The 17,292-nt window shown below is 36.0% G+C and overlaps 2 protein-coding genes across 4 annotated transcripts; one reads left to right on the top strand and one right to left on the bottom strand.

Moving 5' to 3' along the window:
- Positions 1-565: 565 nt before the first annotated feature.
- Positions 566-10,990, top strand: LOC117415897 (protein artemis-like). 3 transcript variants are annotated; one of them, XM_059027370.1, is made up of 14 exons: positions 566-800; positions 1,028-1,079; positions 1,991-2,075; positions 3,040-3,099; positions 4,059-4,114; positions 4,274-4,375; positions 5,707-5,779; positions 7,096-7,236; positions 7,990-8,091; positions 8,375-8,511; positions 8,711-8,765; positions 8,919-9,007; positions 9,091-9,191; positions 9,417-10,990. In XM_059027370.1, the coding sequence occupies exons 1-14, from the start codon at positions 692-694 to the stop codon at positions 10,061-10,063; spliced, it is 1,809 nt and encodes a 602-aa protein (XP_058883353.1). In that variant the 5' UTR covers positions 566-691; the 3' UTR covers positions 10,064-10,990. The 3 variants fall into 3 exon arrangements, with proteins under 3 accessions (XP_058883353.1, XP_033882705.2, XP_058883354.1); XM_059027371.1 differs by lacking the exon at positions 1,028-1,079 and having other exon boundaries at positions 685-800; XM_034026814.3 differs by lacking the exons at positions 8,375-8,511; positions 8,711-8,765 and having other exon boundaries at positions 567-800.
- Positions 10,991-11,209: 219 nt separating this feature from the next.
- On the bottom strand, positions 11,210-17,169 carry LOC117415896 (heat shock 70 kDa protein 14-like). Its single transcript, XM_034026813.3, has 14 exons — positions 17,042-17,169; positions 16,463-16,543; positions 15,801-15,883; positions 15,566-15,614; positions 15,200-15,305; positions 14,637-14,727; positions 14,369-14,473; positions 13,600-13,761; positions 13,173-13,328; positions 12,987-13,089; positions 12,573-12,788; positions 12,293-12,466; positions 11,824-11,891; positions 11,210-11,600 (listed from the first exon to the last, which is right to left on the bottom strand). The coding sequence occupies exons 1-14, from the start codon at positions 17,096-17,098 to the stop codon at positions 11,522-11,524; spliced, it is 1,530 nt and encodes a 509-aa protein (XP_033882704.1). The 5' UTR covers positions 17,099-17,169; the 3' UTR covers positions 11,210-11,521.
- Positions 17,170-17,292: the final 123 nt, after the last annotated feature.

Here is a 17,292-nt window from a genome sequence, read left to right on the forward strand (position 1 = left end):
ATGATGAGCGCCCTCTAACGCCCTTCTTCAATATCTTTGTCTAGAATACATCCCCATTTTCCAGTAGTCAGTATGTATTGTAATATGTTTTTCTTTCCCTTTTTTGTTTTCCCTTCCCCTCCTTCAATATACTGTATTGATAAATTATCCACCTCTAATTCCCTGTGGCCAAACAAAACCATGTCCAGAGTTAACATCATACAGCTGTTTGCATCTGATTAAGTTTTACACCAATTTGGAATCCCTTAACTAGCTATAGTCAAATATTAGACAATATATTTTAATGTACATAGTTAAATATACTGTGACTGGACACACTATTTCAATAGCTGCCAAAACATGTATTCATTTAGTACCTAATTTACTGAGTTTAATGAATATGTAATAACATAAAATAAAATAAAAATAAAGCAACAATAATTAGTTACTGCCAAAACTGAAATACAGATTTAGGAATGTAATACCATTAAAAAAGTAAACGAATAAACTGTATTACATTAAATAATATAGAAGATAAAAAACTCCGGCCACTAGAGGCCTCTACGCTTACTCGCTGATCCTAGTCGTGCAATACTTTCTGTTCTTCCTTGTCTTTCCTGCATGTCTTGGAAGGAAACATTTGAAATGCTTTCTCGAAGCAGTATACAGGGATGATCAAAGACAAACCATCTGTGGATCTGTAAAATTAAACATGAGTACATTTGAGGGTCGTATGAAAGAATATCCAACCGTGTCATTAGATCGATTTGACAAAGAAAATCGAAATGCCAGAGCTTATTTTTTGTCTCACTGTCATAAAGGTAGGATTTTAATTATATCGTAGCTAAAGTGTGTAAGAAGAGTAACTGCTGTTCCAGCCTCTTCTGTTAAGCCTCTCTTAACAAAGTACGTTTACAAAAGCAATAGTAAAACTAAAGTAGCGTAGGATTTGATTTAATTCATTGAACTCTTGTTGCTATTAAAGCATTAAACATTACACGTAGTCTCACTTTTTTTTTTTTTGTTTTTTACACTTTATTTCCTGTAGATCACATGAAAGGGCTGAAAGCTCCAGCTCTGAAAAGGAGACTGGAATGCAGGTAAACTCTCGCGTGGGGGTGTTGCGTATTGTTAATCACTGGTCTCGCGTGTCACTTACTGTATGAATTATTACCAAAGCTATTAATATCCATTATTTGTTTATTTAGCAGACGCCTTTATCCAAGGTGACTTACAGAGACTAGGGTGTGTGAGCTATGCATTAGCTGTAGAGTCACTTACAATTACGTCTCACCCGAAAGACGGAGCACAAGGAGGTGAAGTGACTTGCTCAGGGTCACACAATGAGTCAGTGGCTGAGGTGGGATTTGAACCGGGGACCTCCTGGTTACAAGCCCTTTTCTTTAACCACTGGACCACACAGCCTATCCGTTGTCACCGGTTATCACAATATTTTTGTATATCGCTCCACCTCAGACTGAAAATGTACACGCTTTTTGTTTATATTGTTGATTGTTCACAAAACTGTTGTATGTTTCATGTCTAGCATTTTACTGGAGCCACACTATCAACAGGGACGTGCCATCATGGGTCATACATTTGGAAAACATTAAACGAAAAGCACATTGTTTTTATTTTTTTAAAAAGGGTACGGTTTCTGTAGAAGGTAACTGAAATATTGGCCAAATTACCCTTTCTATAAGTAAAGGCTGAAAATAAACCGCTACAAAAACAAAAGCCACAGCATCACCGTCTTTGAAGGCTACAACAAATATCACGCGGCACGTGTTTTTAAACACCTCAGCATTATAATATAAACAAGCTTTGTTAATTTTAGGATCCATCATTATGTATATTTACAATCTCGAGACATCCATTGATACCCAGTGAGAGTTATGATCTTCATCAGGTGATCTGTCATAAATGATAATCAGTTGAATACTGGGAAACAAGTGTTTATCAGAATGGGATGTATTCTCTCTATTGATGAAAATGTTTGTTTTTTGTCTAGTTTGACGGTTCGCCTATACTGTTCACCAGTAACCAAGGAGCTTCTACTGATCAGTCCTAGGTACAACTTTTGGGAAACTCATATTGTAAGTGTATTTTGTGATTATTATTATTTATTTAATTATGTCCCCAGATTTCATGTTATACAATTCTTTAAAACACTGCAGATGTTAAAAAGTTCAAAATTAGACCAGACATGTAGTGGTTTTGTACTTTTTCTATTTTTTTTATGTACTTAAAATATTGAACTTGAATTATCTTTGAGTGTGTTCAGGTATAGACAACAATCTATTTTTTTTTTTTTTTTGCTTGAACTAACAAACCCTGCTTTCAACCTGTGTTTAGTCTCTTGACCTACCAGTTTCAAATCAGCAAACTAACAGGTCTGACCAGAATAGCCCAGTGATGTTCAGTCAGTGTTGGTATTTCCATCAGGATTTGTAGTTTTTTTTACAAAATCAACAGCATTATTAGTAGTCGTAGTCGTAGTAGTATTACTATTATTATACCTGGTGAATGATAATGTTCCTGTAAACTGCAGTGTTTTACAGTCTTATTACACATGCTGGTGGTGTGAGATCTATGTAAAATAAGATTTCACATGTGTAATTACGGTTGATGATAAAACTGCTAACTTCAATTTTGAAAAACAACCAGTATATGAACACAACAAAACACATTGTCAGTACCAAAGCAAACAGGAATGGCCTGCAGATTTAAAGTTGTGGAAGAGCAGAATAACGCAAGTGCTATTAGAAAACAGTAAGTGACATACATTTATAAAGAAATTATCCTCTGTAATACATATTCCCATATTCATGCCCTCTATAAGATGAAGTGTAGAGGCTCTTGAGCAAATTTTCTACAGGTTTCTAGTGACATTGATAAATCACTCGAGCTAATGCTGTCGTGATATGTATCACCAGAAACCCTTGATAGAATTACAGCCGTATTAGGCACATCTGGGTGTACATTATTCCTTATTATTATTATTATTCCTTATTATTATTATTATTATTATTATTATTATTATTATTATTATTATTACAGGTTGCCATTGAAGTGGAAACACCAACACAAATTTCATTAATAGATGAGACATCAGGAGAGGTAATTATTAGTTATATTTTATGTTTTTAGGGTCCTCGTTCAAAATGTGGATCTGCATGCACTAATCGTGTCCATCAATTAATTGTTTCTCACAAGATAAAACCTTAATGTTTTCAGATATTTGCTTCATACCAGTTACTCAAGTGTATTATAACCCGTTTGTGGCCAAAGCTGCTCTGATGAACTGTCAAAGCTTCATAGAGACCATTAGAGGCACTGACTATATCTTCATGTTATAAACACTGCATTCTAAATGTGTGCTTGATCATGACATCTGATGAGGCTTCCATATTGAGTTCATGTGGATTTTGTGGTTTCTGCTGTATGGTACACAGCTGTATTTTATGATTTATTTAGTAAAGTTCCATGAGCATCCAGTGTTGTCCAGTAAATTGGTCATTTCATTAAAATAATACGTTACATTGATAAGTTATCATCATCAGACCAACGGAAAGCCTATTATGTTTGTGGTGATTGCTAGGTTTGTACAGAGTACAATACACAGAACTGTGATCATAAAAAAGAATTGGGCTTGCCAGCAGTCTGACATCGATAACTTCGGCAAGTTAAGTAACGTTGCATTTTACAAATATGCTTTTCAATGGCACATTTAGTAACCACTGGACACAGTTTGAGATAGTGTGTTTATAGTTGCTACACAGGAGAAAGCGGTGTAGTGTAGCAGTTAGTTCCATTACAGGTGGTTTTTAGTAAAAACAACTATTTCATGTACACATTATTTTACATCTGGTTATATGAGTTCTAGAGATTACGTGCTTTATATCCATTACAATACAATACAATATTTGATTAGAGGTGCAATTTCCTTACATTACAGCATGCCCCAGTCGGAAGCTTTGTTTTGTTCTTGCTTAGTAATAAAATATCAGTCAATCGCTGATAGAGGGAATTCTGTTGTTGCAGTTTTTTTCACCTTGTTTAGTTTCCTTGTTTTACAGAAAGAGGATGTTGTAGTGACACTTCTTCCTGCTGGTCATTGCCCAGGATCAGTCATGTAAGTACGTGTACAGAGGCATAATAAAGGCGATTATACAAACCATAGTGATTTTACTTCATGCTTACAATAATTAAATCTGATATTCCATTCCCCAAGGATGCTTTGCTTTTGTTGTACAAAATTGTCTGATGTGGTTTTGCCTATCATCTGTTGTAGGTTTCTGTTTGAAGGTAACAATGGGACAGTTCTCTATACAGGAGATTTCAGAATGGCCAAGGGGGAAGCAGCTCGAATGGAACTTTTACACTCAGGGGACAGGTACTTCACGCACATTTAAAAAAAAAAACTCTAGTTTGGTTAATTTGTAAAAAGCATCTTTGTAAAAACAAATCCAAAAAATGTGAGTTTTAGCTGTTAATGAACCATGTCAGCAGTGGACCATATCTAAATGCTGAACATTTTAATTTTATAGGGGAAGCTTACCTTCATTTTGTGTAATATTCCTTTAGACGTATATTTTAATTCTAGTGCTCATAGTAACTCAGGTACCAGACAGATCAGCTAAACCTCATATCAGTCACGTAAGTGCCTTTTGCATCACCTGTGCTTCTAAAATATATGTATATTATGCTAATGTATTTTAACTTTTTAATTGTTTGGGATGTGTGAATAATTAGTTTGATGAGACCTGCCGGAGATGCTTGAATACATGTTAACTTTCATCATCTTGCCTGTGTAGTTCTATAAGATAAAGCTTTTATCTGACTACAAAAATATAGGAGCTATAACAAATTATTTGTATTTGTAAGCTATTCGTTTACTTTAATACCTAAAACAGAGTTCAGAGATTGACTATGGCTGGATGATAGAAGAATAGTTTGCAGAAGGAATAAAATGTGTACATATGTGATATGTTGTATTACACTGTGCTACAGTGTAGTACACAGTTGGATAAATGCAGTAAGTTACTGTGCATGTTGGCTGTTTCCACTCTCTGGGAGTGTGTTAATGCAAGGTGTAGGGAATTACGACAATTTCAGTTTTCATTAATATTAGTGCATTTTATAGATTTCTTTTTAAAGAACCCTAAATTCTATCCGATTAGAAAAAAATGTTGTTTTTTTCACGCGTGGTTACTCACACCAGTGAGGTTTAGCTGATCTGTCAATATTCTTATCTCTTGTGCATGCCCACCTGATCGCTAAGTGTCAGTTTGCATGTGACTAACACGATTCTGCCTGCAATCAGCAACTCATTAAATCAGAATAATAAACATCACACTGCCATGCTTTTGGAGAGAGCTTTTTTTTCATTTTTTTGTTTTTACATTTTTTCAGAGGAGATGCTTTAGTGCTAACATTGCATTTGCAAGCCTAAAGAAATGGAGACATTACACAAAAAGAATGGTAAGCTCTGTTTTGTTCAGCTTCCACACTGGTAAACACTCACTTTAAGCCTTACTCTAGAGAGGTAATAGGAAAAGGAATCCACTGTATAATCATCTTGCAGTCAGTACAGTTAACTCATCCCAAAGCCACCAGGGAATTGTAGTTTAAATTATTTAAATTACAATGAAACATGTAATAATGTATCATTTGTCATGGGAATATGTATTGTTAAAGCTTAATTATGTTTTTTTTTCTTCACAGAGTAAAAGACATTAAGAGTGTTTATCTTGACACAACCTTTTTTGACCCCAGATTCTATCAGATACCAAGCAGGGTGCGTATACACAAATATGGAATTTAGAAAGAACTAGAAACACTGGGATGAACCAGTTTCTCAAAATGTACTGTATTGTTAATGAAACTTATTAAAACCTGCTAAATTTCATTTTTTTAATAACACACAAACAGTCTCTTATATATACTGTACATGATTTAATGTACAGTATGACCTTTTTGGGCCCAATTCACTGAGCTTTAATTCATATTAAAATATATGTATATTTTTAATAGATAACATATAGTTTGATATTTATACTGTGTTCATCAACAGCAGTGTAGGAAAGTTTTATAAATATCCATAAAATGTTTTGGCTAGAAGTTACAAATTAATTTCAAAGTTGCTGTTTGCACAGCTCTGGAGCTCCTAGAAACTACAGTATCCCCAATCCATACATGCAGCCTTCAACTAAGTACATATACCTAACAACATAGGTCCAGTAAATCTTATCTAATATGTAGTAGCATCACTTTGTAGATCTCACATGTTCTTATATGAAAGAGGCACACATTATGTTAACCCTTTGCAGTCCATTGTCGGACCTGGTCCGACATTGCAATTATTCCTATCCGGTCCATTGTCGGACCCTGTCCGACATAATCAAAAAAATGCAAAAAACGGGCTTCTAGTCGTTTTTTCTCCAGAAAAAGCCGAGAAAACTATTCAATGGCCGAGTGGGAGCGACAGGAGCCGAGACAAGCCGATAACAAAAAAAAAAGAAAATAAAAAGGCGTATCTCATGAATAGTCATACTTGCCATTGGCATCCCATATGGGCGGTCATAAGGAAACAAGCTGGATGTTACTGTATCAGCGCACAGAGACTATCACGGACATTTGCAGAGCTTTTTTGAGATGTTATAGTAATAAAATAATGACTTGGATTGCATTATTGAGGAGTTTGGTGATAAAACGAGTGATCAGGAGATGATTGATCGGTATGTACGACTATTATTATTATTATTATTATTTATTTCTTAGCATATGTGAAAGCGATAGCGAACGAAAGGGTGGGGCGGGGCTGGAGATGCCTAGTGAGTGCTTTGTTGATATGCAGGGCCTTTTAAACCCGTTTGACTGTGAAAAAAAAATACTTTTAAACAGAGCGTCTAAAATTAACTGCGCGTGGGAAAATAAATTGGACCTGACGCGCCTGACGCGCACTTAATAAATGGACTGCATTAAACGTGGATTTGTAGAAAGTAGTTACAGGACCATCAGCACACACCATTACTTTAGTAGAGCAATACTGTTGGTTACTTTGTTGCCTCACAGAAGGACTCAATTTCTCTTGTTAATGCTGTTTCTTTGCAGGAGGAGTGTTTAAATGGAATAAGGGAGTTGGTGAGAAGCTGGATAACCCTCAGCCCATATCATGCAGTGTGGTTAAACTGCAAGGCTGCCTATGGTTATGAATACCTTTTCACAAACCTCAGTGAGGAGTTTGGATTACAGGTCAGGTCTTTCAGTTAAACTAAAAAAGTGATTCCAGGTGCTCTTATTTATATATGAGACACCCTGGTCTCTCTGGTTCATTTTGTGTCATAATATTCCTTATGACTCCTGCATAGCCGGCAAAAAGAAACACAACTACCGGTGGATTCTCGCAGCCAAGGCATGAACATAATACAACTCACCAGGCATGTCAACAAAACAAATTGACAAAACACTGCAAAGAGTAGAGAAAAAGTGAAGTAAAGATACACAATGTGTAACAGCATGACTTGTATTAAGGCTATTATCTTCACTGTCAGTGAAAGCAGTTTTTATTTATGTTTGTCATACAACTTCATTATGATTGTATTACAATTCTGCCTGATAAAAGCTACAGTGATACCATGTTTATCATCTTGCTCATCGCTCGACTAAAGGCGGTAGTCAGTTTATTTTAATTTAGTGTGAACTGACTACTCAATTTATATTAGCAGAGACCAGCGACTGCAGCAGTATGGCCTACTGATTTTTGTTGTTTTCATAATGTTTTTAGGCAAGTGAGGAAATCCTTTTTTTACATACAAACTTTAGAGGTAATCATTTTTAACAACGGAAGCTTACTTGTGAGATGTCGTTAAACTAGACATAAATAATAATTGAAAAAATATAATGGTTTTGGTGTACAAATTTGTGCCGAGAGTACTGCGTTCAGTCTCATAAAAGCTTTAAAAAAATAAACCTTTTTATTTTTATTTTTTTTTCATTTTACTTTAGGTCCATGTCAAGAATTTAGATATGTTCAAAAAGATGCCTGAAATCCTCAATCATGTGACCACTGACAGGACGACTCGGATACATGCATGTAGACATCCAAGGGTAACATGCCTTCTGATATTTAATTATTAATAAACATTACATTGTAAACTTAAAATATAAATGACCAACCCCGGATTAAAACTACCTGGGTCGTTTTATTACCATTTTGAATTTGTGTAGTAAGTTGTATGCCAGTACAATATTTTTGCATTGGCTTATCAATGGGATGGGGATGGGGATTGGGGGGGGGGGGGGTTAGCAAGCTGGTTGTAAAGTATCCCTGTATAGACCACTGTTTCCTGAGTATTGTGTAATAAGGTTGTAAACTTTACTTTTATATAAGGATGCTGAGTTCTTCAGAGGGAATAGGTTGCCATGTGGTATGTTAGCTAAAGACGGGACACCACTGCGCATTATCAGCATTAAACCCTCCACCATGTGGTTTGGGGAGAGAAGAAAGAAAACCAATGTCATAGTGAGGTAAGACTGAATAAGGTCAACTTTTTGTTGTTCAATCGGAAAAGCCATTAAGTGGATTAGTTTCAGAATTCCTGTAGTCCATGCTACTGTTCTGTCGGTTAAGTGGATCTCATTTATAATTTCTGTAAAGCATGAAACTTGATCCCTACTTGAAGGTGTTTTTATGTAAAAAATGTAGCTTTTTTTTTTTTTCTTCCAGACAAGGAGCAAGTTCTTACCGAGCTTGTTTCTCCTTTCATTCGTCCTACACTGAGGTGCGTGCATTTATTTCTATAATGTTCAAACAAAGCAGAAACAAAATGTTGTATAGTACTAATACAAATAAATCGAAGTTTTCTGGAGATGTTTAGTAAATTGAGCCCATAATTGCTTTCTGAAATTGTTGTAATATTTTTTTCTCTTCATAGATAAAGGATTTCCTTACTCATATCTGCCCTGTTGAGATATACCCTAGTGTAATCCCAATTGGCAGAACGATAGAGGATGTCAAAGAAATGCAAGTATAGTCCCAAAAATATATGTTGGCTATACAGCTCTATTTTTTTCTTCATTATTCAAGTTGTAGCTTGTTCTCTTCAGCTTACGGCCACTGTGCAGAGCAAATTCTGGAACTGGGGAGGTCATTTATAAACCACTGGGGGCTCTGAAAAGAGCAAAAATGAATTTCACATCCCAAATAGGTAAGAATCAAAGAAAAAGGAGAACCTGGCATCAAATCTCTGGGGCATTTATTCAGAAATAATGTTTGCATCTATTAGACCTCAGTCACACACCAGATAACTTATAGTCAATATAAGGTAAATCTAGTTTCTCAGCTGAGCACACGTTTTTATTTTACTTAATTGGGCTACTATGTAATTACTTCAGTCTTAATAAAAGCTTTGAATGATTGTTGTTTTTAATAGAATCGGACAGTGAAGAAGACCTTTTTGATGACATGCAGATTTCTCCTCGGAGACGCAAGTTGCCTATGAAACAACTCAAACCTGTACAACCGAAAATGGAGAACCCATCTGGAATTCCTGCAAGACCTCAGGCCAGCTGCTGTGGGGACATGACTGAGATGGAAATCAACTCCTCTACCCTGAAGGGAGATTTCATGGACTGTGAAGAATCTAATGATGATGAAGATGAGGAGGAAGAAACATCTGTAAACACTATGGAGTATGATACAAAGAATGATGCCAAATCCTGTACAAAATCTACTGACATCCAACAGAAAGTACTAAACTCTTTAAAAGAAGAAACCAGTGAAAACCAACTTAGCAACGACCAAGAAAGCAAAGAACCTGTCCCAGATTTAATTGCTATCAAACCGGAAGTGCCAAAATGGGATGCTTTTTTTAAACCGGAACCAGTGTTGACGGATGAAGGCTCTGAACTTGAGGACAGTCAGGAACATTCAAGAAACACTACTCAATCCCAGTCACCCAGCCTGTTCAGTGATTCAGATGATGGGGACTCCATCCATATCTCCTCCCAGTCAACCCACCTCTCGGAACAAGGCAGTGAAGGCTGGGGCAGCCAGCAAGACAGTGTTGGTATATGCTAAAGAAAGGAAAGCCAAACAGTTGAAATACTTAAATAAGGAGCTGCGCATGTTGGGACACACAGCATCCCCTGTGGGCACCTGCAACTTCTTTAATGCCAATGAGAGGCTCTTAAATAATAATGATAACCAGTCCTTCCCCTTGCAGCATTTAACAGAGACATTAAGAGAGATCAAGTCTGAAACATGCAGATAAAACCGCGGTCTCTCTTCTGGAAGTAAAATCAGAATCACAGACATCCTCCGATTTTGAAATTCCCTCTACTCCTGAGCCTGAGATACCTCAAGCAGAACAGTTAAAGGACTTGTACAAAAAGCTGGCAGCAGGAGAGCTAGTAGCGGTTAAGAATAGTAAATACACAACCCAAGAATATTTTAAGTACAACCCCCCCCCAGAAAAACAAGGTTCACTTTTATTTACTAGTTGGGAGCCAAGTGATCGCTGCTGTTGCATTGTCTCTTACCGTAAAAAAAGGTGTATAATATAATATACTTGGTGTCCCTCATTTACCCAGGTGTTCCCATTTTTTTTTCCACTACCTGTAGAAAATACTTGTACAAAGGTTTTTACAATAATTCTATTCAAATACCTCATGTCAAACAGAGTTCAATAAATTGACCAATACAGCTTCAGACAGATTCCTTTCTGCTGAATGTACATAATTATCTCAGTTGTTAAAATGCATTTTTAATGTATTAAACTCCACCCCTGGATGTTCTTGAGAACTGTTGCAATAAATACATGTTCCATGCTGCTCTTGGCCAGGTGAGTCTGAACACAAATTATATCTCAATTCCATTACAGATGGTTATATCAGGGCATGTCAAAGTTATGTATGTCTAGTTTTCAGTATATTGTATGATGTTTTGTACTTCCATTAAATTTTGTCTGAAGACTTTGTGAGTTACATTAAAGTGATTTGTTCAGCAGATGGTTGACTCTAATTCCAAACTAAACTTGACTTCTATTTTGTACCAATTATTTAAAGTACTTTCATTCCATAATTTGATGGTTATTTATTTTTATTATGCTAAGATATTTACTTATGGCTTATTAAACAAGCTTTAAAAATTGGCATGCATTAACATAAACTCAATTTCAGTTGTGTCTTTCACTTGGAATGTTTAACATGCTTAAACCCAACAGAATTGTACGAAATTCAAGTATGAAATTTATTACATTTTCATATTAGATATACCTGAAATGAGCACAACAGTTGCTCTGCATAAGAAACTACCTAGACTGGTTACATCATGTGTATTACTAGTGTATTTGTCTTATGGTTATAATCAATATCATGTTCTGTTTCTAACTAGATAACTACATTATGCTTGCCAAGACATTTTACAAGGCATGCGCGCGCATATATATATATATATATATATATATATATATATATATATATATATTAAAGTAAAACATCACAAACTGTCAGTAAAGGGTTTTATTCTGAAGTTATTTTAGGATGCAACTTCAATTGTGATGGCTTCTGATTTTCCAGTTCCTTGTTCAGTACAAGTGACATGCAAGGACCCGTCCCTAAAAATAGACAGTAACAAACATTAGGATCAATAGAAGGAAATAAGCATGTAGTTAAATGCATTCTAAACATGAATCTAATAAAAAAGTGACAGTTAAAAAAAAAAAAAAAAACATTAAAGTTGAGAGAGAAAACTGGACAGTGGGCCTCCCATACAGTTAACTGCTGCAATGAGCCATCATAACCCACATGTTGAAAGATTGTGTATAGACAGTACAGTACCTTTTCATGGTAAGAACTGTTATAATGTCACGGGTTTCTTCTATCTTCTCTAAATCTTTAAGTACAATCTGAAAAAAAAAAGTGAAACGTGAGTGAGGATAATCTGGTAGAACAAGCCATTATCAAAACTGCACCCAAAACAAGAGATAAAATGTACTAAATTTCCCTTTGTTACTTTTTCATATAGATTTTTTTTACCCATCATAATTTTTTAATACTTTTGTTACTATAAAAGCTGTAGGAACAGTAACGTTTACAACCCTCACCCCCCTCCCCTCCCCTCCCTCAAAAAAAAGACTGAGTTTAAAAAGGGCCGACAGCAACATCGGTTAGGATTTATGTTACCAGTAAAACGTACATCTTTGTTCTCCAAGTTAACACTTCTTGTTTGGTCTATCTCATCAGGAAGCAAAAACATCAAAAGTACCATATTACTAGGTCACAGCTACTGTTCTATTCAGAATTTTACCTGTGCAACTTTATTAGCTTCAGTGGCACAGTTCTTTCCAATGGACTGGTACAGCTCAAAACACACTGAAGAAACACTCCCTGGACTTTGTAGGGTGTGATGTCGCCTTGCTGGCAAAGGGGTGCCAGATGGTAGCAAAACTGTGTATACATCAGCCCCAGAGTCATCGGCTTCCTAGGAAGGACAAGATTCCATTCAATTATAATAGGCAAGAATGTAAGTACATAATAATGTAATGACACAGTATCAAGCAGGGTCAGCACTGTACTAGTATGGTTACCTTCACCAGGATATCCTTTGCACAACACTCCACTGCAAAAGACTCCTCATCCAGCAAGGAGCTGTCTTTTCCAACCAATATGCCTGCCTCTATGGCAGCTCCAATTGGGATCACTTCATCGGTAGGGATGGTGTTTAGGAGCTCCACATCTGGAAACAGATCCCGGATCATCTGTTGGAGCTTGGGGATACGAGCAGAGCCTCCACACAGCACCACCTACAATAGAAATTGAAAAGTAAACATGCTTCTAGATTCTATACAAGTTCCTTTTATTTTTGTAAATAAAACAGAATAAACAATGGTTTTGAATTAATCTCAGGTCTCTTTGGAAAGCTGCATGTCTAAATCAGATTTAACAGACATTTTGATTGACCTATTTTTATTACGACAAACACGAGTAACCCCACAAATTACCTTATTAATGTCATTTGCGGAGTGACCAACTTGGTCCAAAAGATTCTTAATTGGCTGTATACTCTTATTGAAGAGTAAAGAACATACAAGTTCAAATCTAGCCCTGAAACAGAAAAAGGCAAGCGTTATTAAGCTACAGAACCATGCACCATTCTAAAGTAGTCAGCTTCCCTGGCTGCCACTTACCTGGACACATTACAATCAAAATCCATACCATCATGGAGCGAATCTACAAAACAGTTTGAACTCCCCAGTGTGGTCAAGGTGTGCTTTGCAGCATCTGCACTGTTCATTAACTTCATCATAGCTCTGGGGTTTCCCCTTACATCTTGCTTATAGGTCCTATATGAAAAGAATACAACACTGATTAATTATTTTTTAAACTTTTGTGTGAACCATTATGCATGTATTATCACACATAAAGGCTCCTTACAATAAAAACTACTGGTTTTAGTTAATGTGACTGTATCCAAATGTTTAAATACAAAATCTTCTTGATCTCTGTTTAGTAAAATGTACACATTGAAGTGTTTGTTTGTTTGTTTTTTCCCCAAAATCGGTGTCTGTTCTCTTTGTTTAGCAAGAAAAATAAAAATAATTTATTCAAACTTGCCTCTGAAATTCAGATGCTAAATGCTGGGCAAGAGCCTCTGTAAAGCATTCACCACCAATGCTGTCATCTGTCTGTGTGGCAAGCACTCGATACATCCCACTGTTAACCTCCATCACCGTAACAGAAAGGGATGTTCCTCCAAGTTTGTAAACCAGGACATAACTGCAAATTTAAAAACGAAAAAAAAAAATATTAAAGATAGGTCTAAACAAGTATGTACATTTAAAAAAAATAATAAAAAAAGTTGGTGACCATGGAATACATCAATAGTATGTACAGAATAGCACAGAATGAAATGTTTGTAACACAAAATGACATCAATGTGGAAGGATGTACGGCCAGACAGACATTCCCCTATACCACCAGAATCTGACAATCTAATAATTAAGCTATACAATGTTAATACCAAGTTTCATGATACTGGATAAGCCACTCTCCTCATATATGAAAAAACAAAATGCTAAGGCCCACATATGGCTGCCTCCACAATATCCCCTTTGCATAGGGATTTTAATTGAATCTGGTCCAATTGAGCTGTTGTACACTACATTTTTATACTGATTTCACAGCCTGATAAAAACATGCCAATCTTTAATTGTCATCAATGGTTGAATTAACCCTCGCATTTGCCAGCCCAAGATGCAGTTTCCCTGAAAAATTCTCTAGATTTAGGTAAACACTAAATGCTGGCACTAGTATGAAGAAGTTCATGTGTATGTAGAATACATCCCATTAACCGGTTTCCATAATTAATATATATTTTTATTACCTTTTTCCAGTTGGTGATTCTTGGCCAATCCCATAAGCTAGCAATGCAGCAGAGGGTTCATGAATTAGTCTCAACACATTAAAACCAGCTGCCATGGCAGCCTGTCTAAAAAATATAAAAAATAAGAGAAAAAACAATGTTTCCATCTTCATGCAGAATATTTGTTGTTTCAATGAAACTAAACACAACATGGCATTACAGTTAATGTACTCTGTGTATAATAACAGGCATATTTTAAACTGGGTCATGTCATGTACTGATGGCTTACCTCAGAGCATTCTTCTGCTTCTCCCCAAACTCAAAAGGCACAGTAATGACTGCATCATTGACATCTGAACCCAATGCTGACTGAGCAGTTTCTGCAAAAATAAATAAATAAAATGCTAGAACAGCAAACCAAAACCCATGGTAATTTCAATCACAACTTTGGATTTCTCATTGCTGTCTGGTTGTTACTGCTTCCCCAAGTGAAACATCTGGTACACCGTCTGGTCTTGTGTACCAGATTGAACATAAAATTGTATGAAAATCAGTGGCTTTATGCTGTCTAGTGAACTGCAGACTACTCAGATTTTGCACTTTCCTTATTGTGCCATTGAGTAATGTCTGTTCTACCACAAATAGTATGAACTGAATGCCAACAGCTGGAAGAAACACATGAGGGTGTCCAGCACAGAGAAAACACACGCGAGCACCGAGACCAAAGGGTTGTTTCTGAATATGGCCAAAAGTCTCCATAACTTTTCAGGTGGGCAACCATTCCTTTAAAACACAGGAAATCTGCTTTGACCACCCTGGTTCCACAGCTTTTTTTCATTCACTAACACTTACCCTTCATCTTGCTGAAGATTAGCTTTGCTACTTCTTCAGGGGGAACAAGTTTGGTATCTTCCCCAGTATCAATCTCATATCTGGGCTTTTGATCCTTATCAATAACCTACCAAAAAAAAATTTAATTAAAAAAAAAAGATAGCTCCTGAAGAGCAAGATGTGTATTTATTTAAATGTATTAATACAAAAATGCATTTGTTACAAAATAAATCAAGACATACATTGGTTTCCTATACATACTTTAACAGAACACACTGCAGCCTTTTTAAACAAGGTATATATTGTCTTTGTTCTTTAATTTGCAATTCCAGTTAATTAAATGTGTTTTGAATATTCAGGTAAAGCAGGTAGAGGATGCATACTTACCGAACATTTACTCTCGTTAATGTGTTTCTGGGCCTGTGGATCATCGTAACTGGAGAAAAAAATAAATAAAATATATAAATAGGACAAGAAACAGCTCCCTCAGGGTGATTTAATAAAAAGTGTACGAAAAGAATAGATCTGAGACTGGTCTCGTCTGAACCGTTCTCTACTGAACTGAGATCGTTGCAGTCTTAACACAGCTATAGATGTGTTTTTGTTTTCTTTTCAGAATTACCTTCTGCCAAGAATCTGCTTCACTTTTACCACAGTGTTTGATGCATTTCTTATTCTTCCTTGCTTTGCTGCCAGACCAACAATCTAAAAATCGAACATACAATTTTACGCACAATGAAAAACAGGACAACAGAACCATACAAAAAAAATAATTTAACCATCACTTCTAATGTATTCTAATAATGTATCAGTTTAACCTACAATTACTGTAAACTACATTACAATATTTTTCAACCAACACACCACCTACCGCGAATCAATCATTTATCATCCAAATCAAAATGTACAAATATGGTCACCATATTTTAGGTGAGACTAAGGTATTCTGTTTTAATCCCGTTTAAAAAAAAACACGTCAAGCAAAGAGGCCTTTTTTTATTATTATTATTTTTTTAAATCTGGCTGTGTGGTCCAGTGGTTAAAGAAAAGGGCTTGTAACCAGGAGGTCCCCGGTTCAAATCCCACCTCAGCCACTGACTCACTGTGTGACCCTGAGCAAGTCACTTAATCTCCTTGTGCTCCGTCTTTCGGGTGAGACGTAATTGCAAGTGACTCTGCAGCTGATGCATAGTTCACACATCCTAGTCTCTGTAAGTCGTCTTGGATAAAGGCATCTGCTAAATAAACAAATAATAATAATAATAATAATAATAATAATCTCACCTGTTCTCTTTCTCTGTACGCGATAACAGCCGGTGTGACTCGATCACCTGAATCATTTGCAATAACATCGGCTCTGCCATCCTGCATACGGGATTAATAATATACAAAGACATTTTAAACTTTTCCTACGCCGCCCCCGCCTTTACCATATGTACTTTTACATTAAATGAACCAATTGTGTACTTGCACAAGAAACAATATCTTTTGACATATAATTCAAATAAAAAGGGACACAAACACTAAACCGCTACTTTTGATGTCCAAAAAAAAAGTAAATACACAAGCATATAAACGAAACAGTCGCCTAATATTTAAATGCAATATAAGCATAAACCACAACAACACTTATTGGTGTACATGATACAATACATCATCACAAACGTCTACCGGTATATGTGAATATGTGTCAGTATATATATATATATATCTCACACCATTCATTCACAAGGGCTGGTTCTTTTGAATAGGCCGGTAGTCCTGGGAAAACTGACCAGTTATCCTTTATTAACATTTTAGTAACGCGCGATACTTTCCCTATCTTAAGCTTTTGTTATATTATCAAATTAATTATATTCCTACCTTAAAAATTGCAACACAAGCACATGTGCAACCAAAATGCACCCCTATAGCAGCCATGCTTGTTACTATGCACAGAACAGGACATTCTGTAAAAAGAGGTGAAACCGAGGACCAATCAGAACAGTCGGACGCCAAGCAAGCCAATCATAAACTAAGCAGAACCATAAGCCGATGATTTGTGCCAGCCAATAATAATAACAACAACCCAATAGTATGCGTTTGAAAACCAATAAAAGCCACCTATCTTGAGA

Source organism: Acipenser ruthenus, chromosome 7 (assembly GCF_902713425.1).
Source record: "Acipenser ruthenus chromosome 7, fAciRut3.2 maternal haplotype, whole genome shotgun sequence".
In the NCBI taxonomy this organism is placed as follows: domain Eukaryota; kingdom Metazoa; phylum Chordata; class Actinopteri; order Acipenseriformes; family Acipenseridae; genus Acipenser; species Acipenser ruthenus.

Coding starts and splice junctions, on each gene's coding strand:
- LOC117415897 (XM_059027370.1), top strand. CDS start 692: ATGAGTACATTTGAGGGTCGTATGAAAGAATATCCAACCGTGTCATTA. Junction 4,115..4,273: donor CATTGCCCAGGATCAGTCAT/GTAAGTACGTGT, acceptor CATCTGTTGTAG/GTTTCTGTTTGAAGGTAACA. Junction 9,008..9,090: donor ATAGAGGATGTCAAAGAAAT/GCAAGTATAGTC, acceptor TGTTCTCTTCAG/CTTACGGCCACTGTGCAGAG.
- LOC117415896 (XM_034026813.3), bottom strand. CDS start 17,098: ATGGCTGCTATAGGGGTGCATTTTGGTTGCACATGTGCTTGTGTTGCA. Junction 15,615..15,800: donor AAGCAGATTCTTGGCAGAAG/GTAATTCTGAAA, acceptor TTTTTTCTCCAG/TTACGATGATCCACAGGCCC. Junction 13,329..13,599: donor TTAGCATCTGAATTTCAGAG/GCAAGTTTGAAT, acceptor CTTTTCATATAG/GACCTATAAGCAAGATGTAA.